Source organism: Pimephales promelas, chromosome 2 (assembly GCF_988280905.1).
Source record: "Pimephales promelas chromosome 2, fPimPro1.hap1.1, whole genome shotgun sequence".
NCBI lineage: Eukaryota > Metazoa > Chordata > Actinopteri > Cypriniformes > Leuciscidae > Pimephales > Pimephales promelas.
Genome location: NC_142770.1, coordinates 24,120,147 through 24,140,946, shown reverse-complemented (window position 1 = coordinate 24,140,946; position 20,800 = coordinate 24,120,147). Strand labels below are relative to the sequence as shown.

General features: G+C 39.2%; 1 protein-coding gene across 4 annotated transcripts in view; it reads left to right on the top strand.

Annotated features, from left to right (window-relative positions):
- Positions 1-20,800, top strand: part of grm7 (glutamate metabotropic receptor 7) — a 293,924-nt gene that overhangs the window by 36,614 nt on the left and 236,510 nt on the right. For 2 of the 4 annotated variants that reach the window (XM_089118019.1, XM_089118020.1), the window contains exon 1: positions 18,641-20,225. The exons of 1 other annotated variant lie outside the window; for it this stretch is intronic. In XM_089118019.1, the coding sequence (XP_088974145.1) occupies positions 19,746-20,225 (480 nt within the window). In that variant the 5' untranslated portion in view covers positions 18,641-19,745. Of the gene's footprint in view, positions 1-18,640; positions 20,226-20,800 lie in introns of those variants that run through there. One more of the 4 variants, XM_089118022.1, reaches the window with a different exon arrangement.

Here is a 20,800-nt window from a genome sequence, read left to right as displayed (position 1 = left end):
AAGATCCATCAAAACACAACAATAAAACCACACTTAAAATAACAGCAAAATAAACCCCTCAGTTTTAATTCACGAACAACTTCTATACCCCATTAAATGTTAATGCAAGGGGTTATTCCTTAAAGCTACACTGTGTGATTTTTACCCCCATCTAGCGGTCAAAAGATATATGATCATCCAGTGAATATTAGTTTCTGTTCCTGTCAATTCTGATTTCGTTTTAACTCCTACGGTGGCCAATGAGGTCCAAGATTAACATGGCTTCCAGTTCGACCTCGTCCATGAGTGTTAACTCAAACGTAAACGCGAAAAGCAAAGCTTGAATTAACAAGTATGTCCCTCTTTGGCTAATGTACATTCAAGATGGAGGGGCAACATGGCGACCGACATTAGAAACCCTTACCCGTATGTATTTTCAATGGCTAATTATACACTCATGAGAATATTTTATTACTTGAACGATATACATTAATGAGCACATATATTTTTGAAAGAACTAAGTGTTTTTAGCTAAGAATAAACTAAAAGAGTTACACAGTGTACTGTAGCTTTAAAGGTGCAGTCTGTAGCGGGTTAAAAACTATCCAAAATACATATTTGAGAAAATACATGACCAGCCAGTATTCAACCCACTCTGCTTGCCTTAGCTCGATTCAAAGTGGTAAGCTTGTAATAATGTTTTTTAATTCCAGTGGTACTGGTGGATTTCCACAAGAGATTCAAGCATGTCTTTGCTTCAGATCATTCCAGAGTTTTGGAGCTATCGAGACAAAAGCTTGATCTTCAGATCTCCTTTTAGTTCTATGGGTTGTTAAAGCTGACCTTGAAGACCGTTTTGGTTCATATTTACCGTTCAAATTCACCATATACAATGGGGCCATACCATGCAATGATTTATAAACAAAACAAAGTACCTGTACAAGTACCTGTCAAAAGCCTTGCGGCAGCATTTTGGACCAGTTGTTAGAGGTTAAGGTAATAATTTATTTATGCCGACATAGCAAGTTGCAGTAATCCAGCCGTCACTATTAAAAACAAGTGATAAAAGCAAGACATGACCACAGAAAAAAACTGTTTCTCAAACTTGAGATCACAGTCAAGAAGAAGTCCTAAATTTCACACTAATGGCTTACAGAAAATGTTTGGAACTCCAAACCACACAACTTCAGTTTGATTTTCATTTAGTTTAAAAAAAAAAGAAAAAAGATAACCATGATACCATATGGGCATGGTATAAAAAGTCGATTACCACAACCGTTTCAAGGCATGAGAGTAAAATCTCATGGCCAATGGTGTCAAATGCAACGCTAAGGTCCAGTAAAACAAGAACTGCTGAGTCAACTACAACTAATTATATAATTTAACTTTTTTAATAAGTAAATATATAATTTAAAACCTTGATCAAAGCTGATTCAGTACTATGGTAAGCCCTAAAACCAGACTGAAGATTTTCAAAAACTATTGTTTTGAAGTAAAAACCCTAACCCTAAAAGGTAACATTGAAATTTTTGTAAAAAATTTACAAAAAAAGGTAAAACATTGAAATTGGCCGATATTTATTTATTTATTTATTTATTTTTAAAAGAGGCTTAACATGTTTAAACTGATTAGGGACTAGTCCTGTTAAAGACTTTTATTTATAATAGATAAGCTAATCTCGCTGAAATTATATCTAATAAACAGTCTTGATTACCTCAGCTAGTGACTGTAAGGAGATCTTTTCAAAATGGTCAACTAACAAATGGTGGCTGGACAACTGAAGGATCAAACCAACTAGGTTTGATTATGGATTTAATTTCAGAGATCTTTTAGACAAAATAATTCAAAAAATTTTAAGCCTCATGTTGCATCTGTCAGCTACAGGTGCCATCATGTGCCAACTGATGGCATCCTAGTCCCTCACCTCTGTTTTTCCCGGACTTCATTTCCCAGAATCCTTTGCTCATTATTAGTTTATCTGTTTCAGCTGTGTCTTGTTTCATTTGATCATCACACTGTCTATTTAAATGCCTTTTGCCTTCATTCAGTATGAAGTCTTGTTTGTTTGCTGGTTTGGTTTTCACTCTGTCAGTATTTTGAGCAGTTCCTGGTTTCTTTATATTTTCCTGAGTTTTGGATTTCTTGTTCCAGTCTGCCTCAGTGGATTGTATTTGCTCTGATTACAAGTGCTTGACCCTCTGCCTGGTATGGACTATGACATTGAATTATATTTGTTAATAAATTTTGTTTGGATTCTCACTCTCTCTGCTGAATGCTCTCTGTTGATTTTAATCTGTTGGATTAAATACAGAATTTACTATGTTAAATAAAACTTGTGGCTTACTACTACTTTTTGTAAATTTTGCTTCTGTAAAGTATTTTTTCTGAGCCGTCTTTATGGCATTCTGATAATTGTCTTGAAACTCCCGTAACATTTGAAAAGATACCTTTAACTTTTCCATTTTCGTTTAAATTTTCTACAGGTTATCCTCAACCCACTAGTTACAGTACATCATTCAGCCAGGGCTCAGGTATGGATTTGCACTTTTTGACATGAAGTGGGCAGTGAAAGCTGGTGATAATTATTTTTGGAGCGGCGGGGCAAAAATAAATAGCCCTACGAATTTATACAAATAAATTTCAGATAGATGTTTGAGGACAGAATTTACCCCCGTAGTTGTCCACAAAACTTCAGTGCTGACACTTTGAAATAAAAGACAGGGAACTTCACATTCATCCAGCGACCTCCATTTCTCATAACAAGCGTGGGTGAAGCTCCGGGTGTAGCTTCGTCCTCTGTCTCTGGCACTGCTGCTGGATTTGGAAATCGGTCGGTCTGATCCGAGATCCTTAATTCTTTTTTTTTTTCTTCCAACGAACTCATCGTTAAATGTTTTTTTTTTTTTTGTAAAATAATGACAGAATTTGGTTTAATTGCTGCCATTATCACTACGAAATGGATCATCCTAGCAAGGTTTTGGCAGAGTCGTCGCGAACTCGCAGTAGTGGCCAAGAGCGTAAACAGGTGACGAGAACCAATCAGGGGTGCGTTTCCCGAAAGCATCGTTAGCCAACTATGGTCGCAAGTTCCGTCGTTATCAGCACAGTTCAACGAGTCGGTGTTTCCTGAAACAATCGTTCCAACAAACATTCGCAAACAGCATCGCAAATTTATGTGGTTTGAACGACAGCTCTCGACCTGTGGTTAGAGGTGTCGTTTCTATATCGCATGACATTTGGAGGTAATAAATCTTTATCTTGAGCAAAATAAGCGAGCTGACATCCAGTACAACCGTTTATTTAGAATACATACAAATGTAATTTTCGTCTTTTAGTTTGTCAAAAGATTTTAAGTAAAGTGTTTGAAGAGTGCGAACGTGCTCTACTGTGTAAGAACGAGCCAAATATTGAGTCTGGTAATAAAGCAAAATAACTGAGAACATTTAGAAATAGTCCTCAGATGGCATGTTTGTAAATTATCTTAAAAAAAAATCTAGCGTTAATTGGATCTCAAACAGTTTCATTAAAAGTAGTTATTATTCCACCACGTGCGAAACCAACGTGGTTGAACGATGCTTTGCGACAATGGGTTTCGGTAAACAGTCGTGACTAGCTAGTTGATTTCTCCACCGATGCATCGTACTATGGTAGTGAAGCAGCAAACTATGTCGTTGTACGGGAAACGCACCCCAGATCGGACCCCAGAAACCAATTAGAGACCATCTTCAGGTCACATGCTGACTGAAAATGTAAGGACTCAGATAAACATCCATTCGTCCGACATCCCTCGCCCATGAAACCGTATGAAACATATTGAAAAACGTAGAAAATAGATAACTGATTAAAGGCAGTTTTTATTAAATGCTGAGGCTCTCATTAAAAGCTCTTGCTCTTATTTTATATATATATATATATATATATATATATATATATATATATTTCATTTTTATATACATTTTATATTCATTTTGCATACATGTATATTTCTGGAATTTTAATGCCCTCTATTGACAAGTTGCCACTGGTAGTGGGGCTACTGAGTCCAAAAAGGGTAGACAAATGGAATATAGTACCTCGAGTGAGGAGTCTAAATCCATATTAAGGGAAAAACTGTCCATTAAAGAAAAAGATTTTATTTTGTAAAATAAGTTTTTGAAGTGCTCTATAGCTCCAGCCTGTCGTAGTTGACTTTGATCTCGAGGTTTTTCAATTTCATGTGGTGTCAACAATCTGATTTTTCAACATCAGCAATAGAACAAAAGTCAAAACTAAGTCTAGAATATATGACCATGAACATGAGTGGGTTTGTGCACATGTTGTATTAGATTAAAAGAATCAATTACATTCAAAAAATCTCTTACCAATGGCTTTGTAGGACGGCACACATGTATGTTAAAATCACAAAGTAGTAATTTATTTTTAAGAACACAAAAGGAGAAGATTTTGTTTCTTACACAATGAAAGTGAGTACTACGGAGACACCGTAAAACACCAACAGCTTGTTTTTCTCTTCACGCAAATTATTATTACAAGAGCAGATAATCAATCTATCTACACCAGGGTTGCGTTTCCCGAAAGCATCGTTAGCCAACTATGGTCGCAAGTTCCGTCATTATCAGCACAGTTCAACGAGTCGGTGTTTCCCAAAACCATCGTTCCAACGAACATTCGCAAACAGCATCGCAAAGTTGTGTGGTTTGAACGACAGCTCTCGACCTGTGGTTGGAGGCATCGTTTCTATATTGCATCACATTTTGAGGTAATAAATCTTTATCTTGAACAAAATAAGCAAGCTGACATTCAGTACAACCGTTTATTTAGAATACATACAAATGGAATTTACGCCTTTTAGTTTGTCAACAGATTTGAAGTAACGTGTTTGAAGAGTGCGCATGTGCGAACGTGCTCTACTATGCAAGAACGAGCCAAATATTGAGTCTGGTAATAAAGCAAAACAACTGAGAACAATTAGAAATAGTCCTCAGATGACATGTCTTTAATTTATATAAAACAAATCTAGCGTTAATTGGATCTCAAACAGTTTCATTAAAAGTAGTTATTACTCCACCACTTGCGAAACCAACGTGGTTGAACGATACTTTGCGACAGTGGGTTTTAGGAAACAGTCGTAACTAGCTAGTTGATTTTTCCAACGATGCATCGTACTATGGTAGTGAATCAGCGAACTACGTCGTTGTACGGGAAACGCACCCCAGAATAGCAGCTTCACTAGCGAGCGATAGTGTGGCCCACATCATGATTGAATCACATACCACACCAAGGAAAGTGGTTCTCTGTAGTGGAAAAAGCACCCTCTTCTTGGTATTGAGTCTCAACACCAATCTCTTCATATAAGCAAGGACGACATCTCCATGCCGAACTGCTAACTGCTCGGATTACTCCAGAATCAGCGAGTTTTGAGACCGAGTGCTTTGCTGAGGCACAAAAGCTAAGGCGAGTAACGCACCGGCAGTGTTGGGGAGTAGTTAACTACAAGTAGCGACGCTACTAAGTTAACTACATTTTTCAGTAGCTTGGCTGTAGCTCAGTTGCTTTTTAAACAGTGTAGCTTTTCCAGTAGCTAACTACTTTTTGCAGCAAGTAGCGGTGTAGCTCGAGCAAAAGCTACATAGCGTTTGTCGTCGAGTCTGCGCGAATCGGCGCGATGCAAGGATTTTCTTCTTCTTTTTAGATTACAAACTCATTTTTTGCCATTACCGCCACCTGTTGTTTAATCACGCATCTTGCGGCTAACGGTTCACTGACGTACAGAAGTGTGTTGACACACACATGATGATGGAGCAAGATGTGACGGAAGATTTGGAGGATGGAGAAACAACTAAAGTTAATTATCCATGGCCTTATTTATCCAAGTTCAATCGGTATTTTTGAGAAAATGTTCTACATGCAATTTACGTTGGATGTATATTTTTTTCTTGCAATGTTGTAGGCTATTTGTTGCAATTTTGCACTTTTGACAAACATTCTGAGATATTTGGGTGTTGTCTGTAATAAAACAATACTTTTTGAAATCATAATTTTATTGCATTGTTTTAAACACTAAATATTTTACAAGTAAAACATTTAGTGTTTAAAACAATGCAATAAAATTATGATTTACAAAAGTATTGTTGTCCCCTTCTGTCCTTTCTTAGACACTTATTCAGTTATTAATAATATACGTTGTTCAAAAAAAGCGAAAGTAGTTTCAATGTAGCTAGCTACTTTTTGATAGTAACTTGTAGTGTAGCTAACTACTTTTCCAAAAGAGTAGCTTGACTGTACTTTAACTACTTTAACTTACGAGTAGCTTGTAGCTTGTCAAACTACAGTTTCAGAGTAGCTTCCCCAACACTGCGCACCGGATGTGTTTTTATACCTTCCTCGTCACGACATCACCACCATTGGACTAGTTGACATACGTGCTTCAGACGTAAACGTGCGGAGGCGTTCCCAAAGCATCATCGACACACCGCGAGTTCCCTCGAAAGTGAACGAAGCATTTTGCCTTCCCCATTAACCTTTTTTTCTTGTTTTTTTTTTTATAAACAAATAACTACAATTATCATTGAGAATGAGAGAGCTGAAATGAATGTATATTTATTTATAAATGAAATGGAACACATTTTCCCACATTATTTCATTTTAATCTGCATAATATCTTTTTAAAAAAAACTATTAATGTGTGAAAAGGCTGTAGCTAACTTGTTTTTAAGCTGTTTTTTCTCTTTTGTAACCAGCAACTTATTTAGAGAAACCACCTAGTCACCTTGTGCAGACATAATGAATATAAATGAACTATAATGATCATGTAAAATATGCCTCACAAAAACAGAACAACAGAAAAACTGTGGCATATTGCAGTGCTTTAAGGTCTGAGAGATGCTGCAATATGCAGATTGTGGATGATATGTGACTGTATGTATATGAAAGCGCAAGAGTGATTAGATGTTGCAGTTTTTTCCAATGTATTTCATTTATGATTAAGAACTGCTGTGGAATAAATATAGTTAGACATAAAACACATGGATTTGATAAGCATATGCTCTGTATGTATTCAGATGTACATGACTCATTTCCTACCAGTCATGCATGTTCCGCATCGCACAGATAATGATGGTATATTGAATGCACCTCAGTTTTTCTAAGGGGGCAGGTTTCATAATCGAGCCAGTCATGGTCTCAGTGTGCATTCACTGTACAGTCATGCGACTTGCTTGATCAAATTTGCGTCCTCAGTTCTTGACTCGATAATGGAATATCAAAGGGCTAATCCGATTGATGGTGATCCATCAACGTCAACATCAGACACAGGACTGCACACTTATTTGAACGGACGACAGGTTTCCAAGCAGACCTCGTAGGCCTCAATTTGGTTTGCAGATAAATAAATAAACACAACGGCACTTGTCTGGAAAAGAACAGATTGTCGAACAGCTGGTGCCAATGAGCAGAATCATAAAAGCATGTAACTGCTGCGTAACGGAAAAATGGTAAATACTCTTTGCTTTCCTGAAACCAACTTCCATTGTTGCCAGTGCAGGAATTTACACCTAAGTCTGCCAGAGCTTATAAAAGGGATAGTTCACTTTGAAATGAATTTTTGGTATGTTTTATCTTACCTCAAGGGCATCCAAGATGTAGGTGTCTTTGTTTCCACAGTATTTTCAATTTTGACATTTTTCAGTCAAACCGTTGTTGTCTGTCAGTCATACACTGGAGGAAAAGGGGGTCCACCAAAAAGCATGCACAGAGAAGTCCAAATTAAACATGATTTAATGACTCGTAAATGTAAGTACACATTGATGGCCTAAGACACGAAACGAGCGGTTTGTGTGAGAAAACGAACAATATTTATATCGTTTTTTTTACCTCTTGTAATCATAGCCATGACAAAATGATCTGGCGGCACGGGCGCTTCGGTCTGCGTCACGTCACTCTTTGTTTATACAGAGATTTCGGAAGTTTTACCTTTCACTAAACATATTTAAATATACGGGAAATCGCAATGGAAGACGATTTCGATATATCTAAATATGTTTAGTAAAAGGTAAAACTTCCGAAATCTCCGCGTAAATATTGAGTGACGTCACACGCAAACGATCACTTACGGCGTAACATTGAACTGATTCAGTTCGGTTCAGTTGGACATTGCACAACTGATTCAGATCACTTGGACGTCACTGTGATTACACGAGGTAAAAACGATATAAATACTGTTCGTTTTCTCACACAAACCGCTCGTTTCGTGTCTTAGGCCATCAATGTGTACTTACATTTACGAGTCATTAAATCATGTTTAATTTTGACTTCTCTGTGCATGCTTTTTGGTGGACCCCCTTTTCGTCCAGTGCATGTATGACTGAGAGACAACAACGGTTTGACTGAAAAATTTCAAAATTGAAAATACTGTGGAAACAAAGACACCTACATCTTGGATGCCCTTGAGGTAAGCTAAAACATCAAAAATTAATTTAAAAGTGAACTATCCCTTTAAAGACTATCCCCTAAAAGTTTTTTTCGGTGTTAGACAACGCCTGTTAGTTTTGAGGTCAACTGCAGTATATTATGCATTTACTATTGTAGTATTTATTCATATTTTTGACTTGGCGTTTCGCACGACGAGTGCACTCGTCAAGCAATTTCATGTGGTCATTTAACTCCAATTTGCCACAATCATCGCAATTGCATTGGCTAAACCGCATAAACCACTTATGTTTTTAAAAATTTCATTCAAGTTTACAAGCATTTTATCCATGCAAAGTAATTAAATGTGTGTTGGAGTATAAGGCCAGGCTATTTACCTGCTGCCCCTCGGTGGAGTTTCGCTTAATTACTCTAACGTTGACGAAAGGCAGCTATTCTCACAGACGCTGTTGTATTGTTCAATTACGCTCCAAATTCTGTGCTCTTTGCTAGAGGCGTAAAACTTGAGGTTTTCATTAAATCAAATGAATACTGTGATTTTGCCAAAACCACCCACATAAACAACCTCCCAGGCCCCTCAGGGAAAGATTGCGGGGGGATTTAAAGGCTCATGCATGAGTAAGATGGATTTGAGGATTTTCTTCATAGATACAGGCGAATAAAAGAGTTTGGCGATTTTTTTACTTGTACACGCTTTTCAAACATGCATAAGAAGGCGAGTGTTAGTGGTGTATTATGACAGTGCGGACAGCTGAGATTACAGTGGAGATTACACCGCTTGTCAAATCACACTAGATAAGGACAGGTAATTAACAGTTATAGGAAGATTGTCGATATTACAACCCAAATATGTTTATATTTATGTTTCACCAGCACTTAGCTGCTCTGTACAAAAAATACCTACTAAAACACAGTATTTTGACTTTGTTTGTTCTATCGACAATGAAGACTAATATGTTAAACACTCACTGGCCACTTTATTAAGTACACATTGACTCAAATATCTAAAAAACTACATACAAGTAAGGTTCCCTATAAAATATTTCATGAGTTATGTAAGTTCCCTTTCATAGTCACAAGTTACGTTGTGACGATGAATGAGGTTTCCATGCATCCATGCCTGATAAACTTGCAGGATGGCCATGGCATGAGTCTCTACCCCAGTGGTCATGTTCCCGCAGTGAGAATATGAACCATCTACAAAAGCTGCTTTACCGTGATCAATTCCCAAACACTCAAAGCTGCTATTGTGCCCATCAGATTTAGAAACGATCCGACCGCAACCAGACGTGCATGAATGAGACATCTTTCACTGTTGTTTTGGAAAGATGTATTGCACGTAACTCTAAAGTGAGAGGAAATAGTCTCTGCAAATGGGAGAAAACACACGTCTGCCCATCACTACACAGATCAGCAGGCAATGTGAATCTCGCTGGAATTCGCCATCACACCAACACCTGGAGAGTAACTCGTCACGAAAAGCGAAAACTCAGAATGGCTTGTGGAGTGAAGAATACACTTGGTTCCGCATCGAAAACATATGTCTGCATGTTGCTGGCATCCTTCCTTTTATACCCATTAGGTGGGAAGCAGTTACTCTAAGAAAATTCTGCACACCCATAGCATTTCCTTGCCATTGGCTCGTTTTATATTTCTCGAAGTTGATAGGCTTTCTAAGCGAAACCCCATTCGTCGTGACAACGTAACGTCTCCGTTTTCTACTCGGGGAACGAGGGTTTTGGTGTTTTGAAAGGCCTTCTGCAGTGTGATCTAAGATCTACCCTTTACTGTGAGTGACCTCTGACCATGAACCCCCCCCCCCACTTTTCACACTCTGACAGAAGAAAAGCTTTTGTTTGATCTGTTCATGAATAATTTATATTGTTTTTTAACAATATCATGTGGGCTGTTAGACCAGGTTTATTTTCTTGAGACCAGATTTACAATTAAGCATCCTCTGGGGAACACAACCCACTTTTAAAATGGATTGCTGAATTATTTAGCATGTTGGACATGGTACACTTGTTTCCAACAGTTCTGAAATATGAATGCACATTTTTTTAATATGGAAAATGATAATATTTTATAATTATTCTTACAGCCAAAGCCATTTATTTTGGTGACACTTTTTGGTGAGTGTGTGTTTCATTACCACCATTAATATTATTACCTTCATTACTATTAGTTTGCATGGCTGTAAAACTGTTCTCAAGTCTCAGTCTAGCCAATATAAAAGTTTACATAAGGAGGCACGAATAGAGCATTAAGTTGCGTCGAATGACAACGAATGGGGTTCGCTTAGAAGCCTCTCGTCTATGAAAGAAATAAAACAAGCCAATGGCAAGGAAATGACATGGGTCTGTTGTATTTGCATGGCCTATGCAAATTCGTGGGTATAAAAGGAAGGACGCCACAATATGCAGATATATTTTTCTTCGCTGAGGGGGCAAGACTGAACTCGGCTGTTCCAGTGGTACAGCGGAAATGGCAGGGAGACGTAAAGTCTCCAATCCCCACTCAGGGAATGAGGGTTACATCCGTAACCGAGATGTACCCTTTCGTTGTTACTTCGAGTTACATCGAATGATGACAAATGGGGTTCCCAGTGCCCTGTGTAAGTCTGATCTCCCTGTCATGAGACTACCACGGATGAAGGACTCCTACATAACACAGGAATACCAAGGTACACTGGTACTGCCTGAAGGGAGGACTCACAGAATACACATATGACCTGGGAGGAGGGTGCATATGGGTAACTGGAGTGTCCAGCCTGAAATGTGGAATATTTCAACCCCAGGGAAGGCAAGGTGTCTTTCCAAGGAATAGACACATTATCAGGCTTACAGTGGAAATAGACATGTGGATGTCGCCCCAGAGGGGGGGGAACATGCCCATGGAGGCACCTAGCCAATGCCCAGGCACTAGACACTGGCGTCGACGTCAGCCGTGCTAGAGGAACTCAGGGCTTGTTGGCGAAGCTCTATCGCATGTCTCCAGTCCATGGAGTGGAATGGTGGGCAAGCGAAGACACCTGAGCGGGTCCTAGTACTGGCTGGTTGAAACGAGTACACAAGAGGACACAGGCTCTACTCAGAGATTGTAGAATCTGGCGTATGTGTTGGGTGTCACCCAGCCTGCAGCTCTGCAGATGTCTGTTAACGAGGCGTCATGCGCTAGAGCCCAAGAGGAAGTCACATTCCGGGTGGAGTGGGCTGTCACACCAAGGGGGCACGGTTGAACTTGCTGCTGGTAAGCCAAAGCAATGGCGCCCACTTTCCAGTGACACAATATTTGCTTGGAGAGAGCCTTTCCCTTCAGCTTCCCACCATATCAGACAAAGAGTTGGCCTGAGGTCCTGAAACACTGCGTCCTGTCTAAATAGGCCTGGAGAGTGTGAACTGCAGTGCCAAGGCTGGGTCTGCCTCCTCCAGGTGCAGCGCTTGCAGGTTCACCATCTGGTTCTGAATGGGAGTGGTGGGAACCTTGGGCACATACCCAGGCCGAGGTCTCAGGATCACATGAGAGTAGGCCGGCCCGAACTCCAGGCACTCTTCGTCAACGGAGAAGGTCCTCTACCCAGGTCCTCTACCCTCATGATGGAGGCCAGTGCAGAGCGTTGTCTTCATAGAGAGGAAGTTAAGCTCCTCTGACTGCAAAGGGTCAAGGGGCACTCTGAAGTGCAGTTAAAACCACTGAGGTTTTAATAGGAAACGAGAGAAGGGCAAGAAGGATTTAGTCTCCTCGCTCCTCTCAGAAACCTGACGATCAGGTCGTGCTTTCCCACAGACTTACCTTCAACTGCGTCATGATGTGCGGCGATAGTGACAACAATCACTTTCAGGGTTTCAGGGAGACAGCCTTCGCTCCAACCCATCTTGCTGGAAGGAAAGCATGACACTAATCTGGTGAGAAGAGCACCAGTTGACGAAGAGGTTCTACAACACGTAGATATGTCTCGAGGACAATGCTCTTGCGGAAGTGATGGTAGCCACTACCGCTGGTAGGGTAGGCTACTCAAACCTACCTCGTCCTGTCCAGGAGCCACAAGTGGAGGTTCCAAAAATCGGGACGAGAGTGCCATACGGTGCCCCGTCCCTCAGAAAGGAGGTCCTTCCTCAGAGGAATTGGCTAGGGGGGTGCTGTCGCGAGGAGTACAAGTTTGGAGAACCAGATCCGGGTGGGCCAGTGTGGCATGACCAGAATGCTCCTCGTCCTCCCTGATCTTGCACAGGGTCTGCGCAAGAAGGCTCACTGGGGGAACCGCATATTTGCGGAAGCTCCGTGGCAAGCTGTGCACCAGTGCGTCCGTGCAGAGCATGCCCTTGGTCTGGGAGTAAAACAGGGCGCAATGGGGTGAGTTGTGGGAGGCAAACAGATCTGAGCATCCCCAAACTGGTCCCAAATCAGCTGGAGTTGCCATTCTCCCGGGAGGGGCTCATCGGCTCCACATTTCAGGGCTTCGGGAATGACTCAAAGTGACCTTAGATGCTTCTGACTCCACGAGTAGGTGGCGGACGATTTGCGACCTACGGTGGGAGCGTAGCCCACCTTGATGGTTGATGTACTCTACTGTGGCAGTGTTGTCCTCGAATGCTGTCTGAATGTGATCGAAGCCCGACTGGAAGCTGGTCGTCTAGAAGATTCTTGAAGATAGTCAGAGAATAGGCTGCAGGAGTGAAAATAACTTCTTAGGGTCCGAAGCAAAAACATATCTGCATATTGTGGCGTCCTACCTTTTATACCCATACGGTGGGGCAGAGTTACGCCATGCAAATTTTGCACACCCATGGCATTTCTTTGCCAAGGCATTTCCTTGCCATTGGCTCATTTTATTTCTTTCGAAGATGAGAGGCTTCTAACCCCATTTGTCGTCATTTGACATAACTCGAAGTGACAATGAAAGGGAACCCCGAAGCTGTATTATCCACTTCATTTTCAACGTAAGAGTGGGTGCAACCATTTTTTTTTTTGTTTGAGGGTCCCATTGACAGTCGCTTCCAGTAATTCTAGCTGTACAAAAACAGTCCGTTAAGCTTCTTGATATTGCAACCTGATATTTGCTATAATATGTTGTTTTTTTGTAATAAAAACACATTGGTTTGTGGTAATTAGCTTTTCTTATAATTATTTACTGTATAGCAGCTAATAAATTGGAAGTCTCACACATCCACAGAACAACTTACTGAATTGAAAAATAAGGTGAATATCTCTGCATGAGTTTTAGCTTTATATAATAATTGATTCTGGGCCGTTGAACTATTAAAAAAATAATGCACACTGCAGGTGTAACTACGTTTCACACAGTATCCGCATTACCACCTCAGGTGTGCATTATTTTTTTAATAATTCAACACCCCATCATCAATTATTCCTTACATATAGCCTACTTTGTAAAGTGGATTACTAAACTGTTTGTGGTAGTTCAATAAAGCCATATGAAACAGAAATCTGGCATTGAATATAATTACAATTATGTAATTATTTAATGAATTATTTTTTTAATGTAGATGTTTGAATAAAATGTTTTGTATTGACCACAGATAAATGCATAAAAGTAAATAAAAATAAATAATGTTTGGATGAACTATATCTTTAGCCTGTATTTATACAAGACACACCTCATTGTCTTAAAACTCTGCAGAGATGGGTTTTAAATCATCTTTCAGACCGCAGAAAATATGGAATGAACAAAAGAAGTCAATACATCGGACGTCCACTGCTTTATTTTCCACACACAGATCACCTGCTAGTGGATTGTGTTTTGGTGTAAAAGAGGATGTCCTTGTTTTGGGATCTGGTTTGTAGAGGCTTTCCCCAGGCCCTCATCAGCACCAGCAGGACATGAATTGGTTACCTGCTGTTTCTTGTCAGCGGCTGAGCAGTGTTAAAGAGGTCTAAAGTGATGAACGATTCCACACTGGCTAGTAAAAGCAATCTTTCTCATCCAGCGCTTATTAAACTGGGTGGCCGGCGTGTCTGTCTCCTAGGTAAAAACTGACTCTCCAGAACAATGCCGTTCATTGAGACTCTCATGTGCCATCACTTGAAATGTGGGACTTCTGGCTCTCCTGGAAATATTGATACAAGCAATAATTTGGACATTTGAATAGTTCAGCAGTGTCTCTTCTAATTAATTTGATTATGTAATTATATCTTTACAATTAGATTTTAGATCAATTGAAAACATTAATTATTTCCATGTCACATTTTATTTGGGAGTATATGTCCAGATACCTTGGATAATTTTTTTTTTTCCAATTAGGATTTTCAAGGGATTCAAAAATTGTAATCAAATGAATTACAAGACACACCAGTTAATTGGTCAAATGTCCAACTTATTGCTTTTTAATAGACATGACTTAGATAATAATTAAAAAAGAATTATGATGGGAACATGAAAATGCATAGTAGTAGTCATTATTAAAAAAAATAGTTTATTAATGCTATGAAAGTAGCCTATAGTATACTGTACTCGTCCTGCCAGGTTTTTAAAATTATTATTTTTTTTTTTATAAAGTTGCCAGTCACCACCAGCATTATTATTATTTTTTTATATAATTTTAACAATTATTCATGGCTCCCAGCTTATTTTGTTGTATAATAACTAGGGCTGTCAGTTAAACATGTTATTAACGGCGTTAACGCAAACCCATTTAATGGTGTCAATTTTTTTTATTGCGCGATTAACGGTATTTTTGTCCAAGCAAACTTTGAATTTTTTTTTTCACATGCTTATGCAACAGGACGCGGCGCTGCGCTCTGAAACCCATTTATTTCAATGGCTTTCACCACGCGAGGACGTTTTGTTGCTTTGTCGACCAAAGCACAAGCAGATCTAGCTAGATCGTAAACAAAACAACAGGCACGCCGCACACACTCGTTTGGGCTTGCGAGCTGCCAAATAGTTGGTTAACGTTACATTTTGAGTGGATGGCGAGCGCGAGACGCCGAAATGGATGGCAATTAGATTCTGAATGGATATTTTACTTTTAAAAGTTGTCAAATTTCATCAACAAGAAGTGATCTGTGTGTTTTGTCGTTGTGAACTGAGCTATCATCATCACAGCACGTCCAGTCTACTGTAAAAAATAATCCTGTAAAAAAAACGGTAAACTACTGGCAGCTGTGGTTGCCAGCATCATACCATAAAAATACGGTGTGTTACTGTTTTTGAAATTAACAGCTAAATACCGTGTATTCATCTACAGTACAAAACTTTAATTTAACAGCTCTATGCTCTAACACAAAAACAGTAACACACCGTATAGTTACGGTATGATGCTGGCAACCACGGCTGCCAGTAGTTTACCGGTTTTTTTTTACTGGATTATTTTTTACAACACACACAGCTGATGTGACTTCTTTTCCATGTTGATAAGAGCATTAAATTGAGAAAAAATAATGGGACAAAAAGAAATCATTTAGAGCAGATTAAAATGTGCGATTAATCACGAGTTAACTATGACATTAATGCGATTAATCGCAATTAAATATTTTATTAGTTTGACAGCACCAATAATAACATGTAATATATCAAATGAAAGAACATTTCAAAACTTGTTTATATAAGCTGCATGCATTCTTTTTATCAACACTTTAATGTGGGTGAGTTTCATTTAAAAAAGCAAGATCCAGAGACTCTGTACTCTGGATTACTGGAAATTTCCGTCAATACGTTTTGTCATAAATGACGGAAAATTCCATCAATGGTGAGGAAGAACTAAATAAGACCGTAAAGTTACAAATAGCCTACTTGTGACAACCACTTTTTGTACCTTTTTGTTTCAGCAACAATTCAGTTAAACTTCAAAAAGTTCATCTGGTGTGCTTTCGCTGAACCTATTTTGGCCAAAAACCTTTAAGGAAAGAATCCATCTCGGGATGCTCGAGGAATTGCTCTCGCTTTCTCTGTCCCCATCCCTCTCCTAAGACACTTTTGGCTCGCCTCTATGCTATCTAACAATACTTGAGGAACTAAATTACCTTGTTACAGTAGTGAGCAATGGGGGTGCCGGTGGATCGCTGCCAGCTAACTAACTAGCTAATAAATAGGAAAGGGACCTGCCAACTTTCTGATGGGGACCTTAAAACAGGTTTTCTTGATTAATTATGCTAATACATTACTCTGTAGTTAACTGTCATGCTGATGATCAGACGTCTCCATATTCACGTTGATAGCAGTTTAATTAAATTAACACTTGAGGAGGCTCTACAGTCCAAAGAGCACGTGGGTCACAATTTTAGATGTATTTTTTACCCCAACGGTGATTAATTGTTTGAGTTGGATACGGATACCTGCAGGAAGTGTCAATATGTAATTGTATCCAGGCGTATGTAATCTGTATTACCATGCTAATCTTGAAGGATGGCAGTTATTATTATTTTTTTGCACGGTTTTGCATAATTTCCAAATAGATGATCCTATGGTGGCAGTAATATGACATCTGCTGCTATAGATCACACTCTGCTATCATGGACGTATGCGGCCTATTGATAATTTAAGACAAGGAATAATCCATTCCTGCCTTATAAAAGTCTGAGTATGTCACATGATTGTATTATGAATAAATTAAATCCATATCTTACAGGGAGTTTGAGTTTGTATCCATTTTAGATTAAAGCCGCATGAAATATTAAGTCTTGTGAGCATTAAGGAACCATGCTTTTCCACACTATAATATCTTGAGTCTCTATTTAAGGTCAATGTGATGCATTATCCTGTGGGGAGGGCAGTGTTGACTGCACAGTGTCCTTTTTATTTTGTGTGGCCATTTACTCAGAATTATTTTCATCTGATTGTATATTAAGCAATATATGGATAAAACCGAAAGCATGTAAATGATGTTGACGATAGCTATATGGTTTATGATTGTTTTCATCAGATTTCATAATTATTATTGTGTACTATACAGTTACATTTACTCAAATAAGTAATATTGATTATAGAGTTATGGTTACGGTTAGGTTATGGTTGAGGGTTAGTTGCTTGTAGTTGCTTTCAGTAAGCTTAGTTAAAGATAGTATAACAGATTCTTCCATGATAAATGTAAAAACTACAGTTTAAATAACCTATGATACATTTGGACCAAATGTCCACACAAGGATGGTAAAAATCACTTACATTTAAGGACTGGCCAACTAGAGATAGACATACATAGACTTTGCAATAAGCCTACTGTATATTCTACCGATGCAGTGCTACAGTGTGCATGTGCTAAACAATCTCAAAATAAAATATCTTACAATTTACAATCAGACATACCGTTAAACACTAGTCCCATCTTCACATTGACCAGTCACCATTCATACATAATTTACACTCAAATTCAAAACTCTTTGTGATTTTGATAAAACTGAAGTTTTTCACCTCAGCAGCCATTTTGGTCTTCCAAACGTAGACTATAAATGCTATCAAATTCGCCACACTCATGTTTTCAAATAGCCTACTAAGTATTCTGCAATATTCGTATATATAGCACAAATTTTATTTTTCGTGCCATTTATACGCGAAAAATAGTTTTTCCGTGCAAATGAAACGCACTGTAAACTCTTTGGGTAGAATTAGGAGTGTGGAGTGCATGCGTATTACACGTCATAAAGTGCGTATCATATGCGCACAAAAACTATTTTTGGCGTATAAATTGTACGAGAAATGTAATTTGTGCAATAGATAGCCAACACACTTTCATTGGAACATTCAGCAAAATGACAGGTTGATAAAACAGCCGTATTGAGAAACAAATATACAAACAGTGCAAGTAAAAGGAAGCGTTACCCGCTTCCTTTTACAGTACTGTACTTACAGTGTACTTACCTAGAAAGTACTGGCTAATATAAGGTAAGTAGCCTACATGGAACAGGGGTACAGTAGGTTTAGGGGTAGGTTTAGGGTTAGTAGGCTAGTTATTACCCAGTAATTGTAGTTACTAAAATAAGTATATAGTAGGCTATTTACATGGGTAACTGCACTGTAAAAGGAAGCGTTACCCAATATTCTCTATGGCAAATCTCCAGAACGTTGTGGAGGGGGACCTTTATACGAGTGCCTTCAAGAAGGAGCAAGATAATCAGAAACCATGAGATATTCTTTCCATTTTGTATAGAGAGAGAGAGAGAGAGAGAGAGAGAGAGAGAGAGAGAGAGAGAGAGAGAGAGAGAGAGAGCATAGTGGGGCGGTAAAATCATGAATTGATGTTGACAGAATTCATTTCCTCTGTCAGCCACAGTCGCTGCATTCAACAGGAAAAATAACTCGAGTCTCTGGAGCTGAAACATATTCCGTATAAACCCACATCGATGAAATAATGTCGTGCGAAATGCCATTTTGTCAGAACAGCAGACTGATTGAGGAGTTTATTCAAATATGGTTAAACGTCTAAGAAGCCTTCTTTTTTACCGTTAAACTACCGTGAGCTTTTGAAAGGAGGTTGAAAACTTATGTTCCACTGCAACATTGATTCCTCGCGATTAATCGTTGTCTAATGACTATGGCTTTATTATTCGCGTCACACAGAAGCGTGTTTTCTTTGAGGGCTGACCAGGATGAGTAACACGACATCGATCGTGCGTTGAGTCATTTGACAAATCCATATTTGATTCTGGGTGGAGAGAGAGAGGGAGAGAGAAGGAGAGGGAGAGCGAAAGAGAGAGGAGGAGACTCGCAGGCTGTCTTCTCGTCTCTTGTGAGGATTTTTTTGCAAGACCAAAAGACGTATTATCGCCTAAGCTTTCTTTCTTTCTCTCAAATGTAATAAGGAGAACCTGCTCCGAGCGAAAAGCCTCAGCGAAGTCCTCGACGGGAGGATTACAGATATCTCACCTGACATCGATTTTCAGCAACGTTTTTCCCTGACCGTTATACGCAACGCGTTATTCAGAAAGAAAACTTTTTGCCGCCTTTATTTCTTTTAAAAAAATACATCGGTTACAACTCAGCCGAGATGGTTTTACAGTGGCGTTATGACATCAGCGTGGATTGGACGCTTTTTAGTCGAATATCGCTGCACTTTAATCCGTTTTTCGTGGAAGTGTGTCTGATTTAAGGACTAATCATTATTGAAAGGTACTGTATGCAGTTCAGTTGGGTTTCCTGTCTTTTTCTTTGTTAAAAGAAATAATGCAGAATATCTAAGCAACAAGCGTCGCCATACGATGCGCACTTTCCCAAGGAATAACGCATCCTTCTTGCGCGGTGTTTTTGGAGAAAACCTCAACGTGTTCCCGCATCAATCTTACTTTGATAAGGTCTATGGCCGTTATTAAGATCAAATCTGTTTTTGTTTACCTGTAAATACTGTGAAAAGTGCCTTTATTTCCTGTTTCCTAACGACAAGGAGAACATGGCTTGCTTTCCATGGCGGGTATTTTGGATAATTCAAGCGCTCGTGGATGTGACACTTTCGCAGGAAATCTACGCTCCTCATTCCATCAGAATTGAGGGAGATTTGACCCTGGGTGGGCTTTTCCCGGTCCATGCCCGCGGGGTCTCCGGGGAACCGTGTGGAGATATCAAGAAGGAGAACGGGATACACCGGTTGGAGGCGATGCTTTACGCCTTGGACCAAATCAACAGTGACGACGAGCTTTTGCCCAACATCACTTTAGGGGCTCGGGTTTTAGACACATGTTCGCGAGACACGTACGCTTTGGAGCAGTCGCTTACTTTTGTGCAAGCTCTCATACAGAAAGACACGTCGGATGTGAGGTGTACGAACGGCGAGCCCCCGGTGTTTGTCAAACCCGAAAAGGTGATTGGAGTCATAGGGGCTTCGGCGAGTTCAGTGTCCATCATGGTCGCTAATATACTGCGACTGTTCCAGGTGAGTCTGAGCTGAAGTGCCCAATAGTAGCCTATACATACCACATGTGCTGGTATGAGTCTTTGCGTCATGCTTCACATATGGCATCTGATTTACAACAACGCATAATGCGTTAAAACACCTCATTGCACAATATAATGACTAGTTGTTAGTGTGTATAGCACTATGCGTTTGTAAATCATTTGTGTAACCAGAGGAGGTTGTTAGTCATAATCAATGAATCGATCAGGCATCGACTCTTCGCACAGGCAGAGAGGCTTTTTAACAGGTTTTCTTTGTCTATTCATTTTCAATTTTAAGATCTTTACTGGCAAGTTTGCTTGATGCGATCAATATTCCCTTTTCTATTCTATTCTATTCAATGCCAATATTATAGTTCGAATTTATAATCGTATTTAATATAATCAGTATTAATTATGCAATGCAAATGATAAATGTATCTTAATTACTCTTCAATTTCAAGTTCATTATTTGTTAAAAATGCTGGGTTTTTTTAACCCATTTTTTTAAAACTCAAAATCGGGTTAAAACAACCCAGCATTTTTTAGAGTGTAAAATATTTTGATGCCATAAAA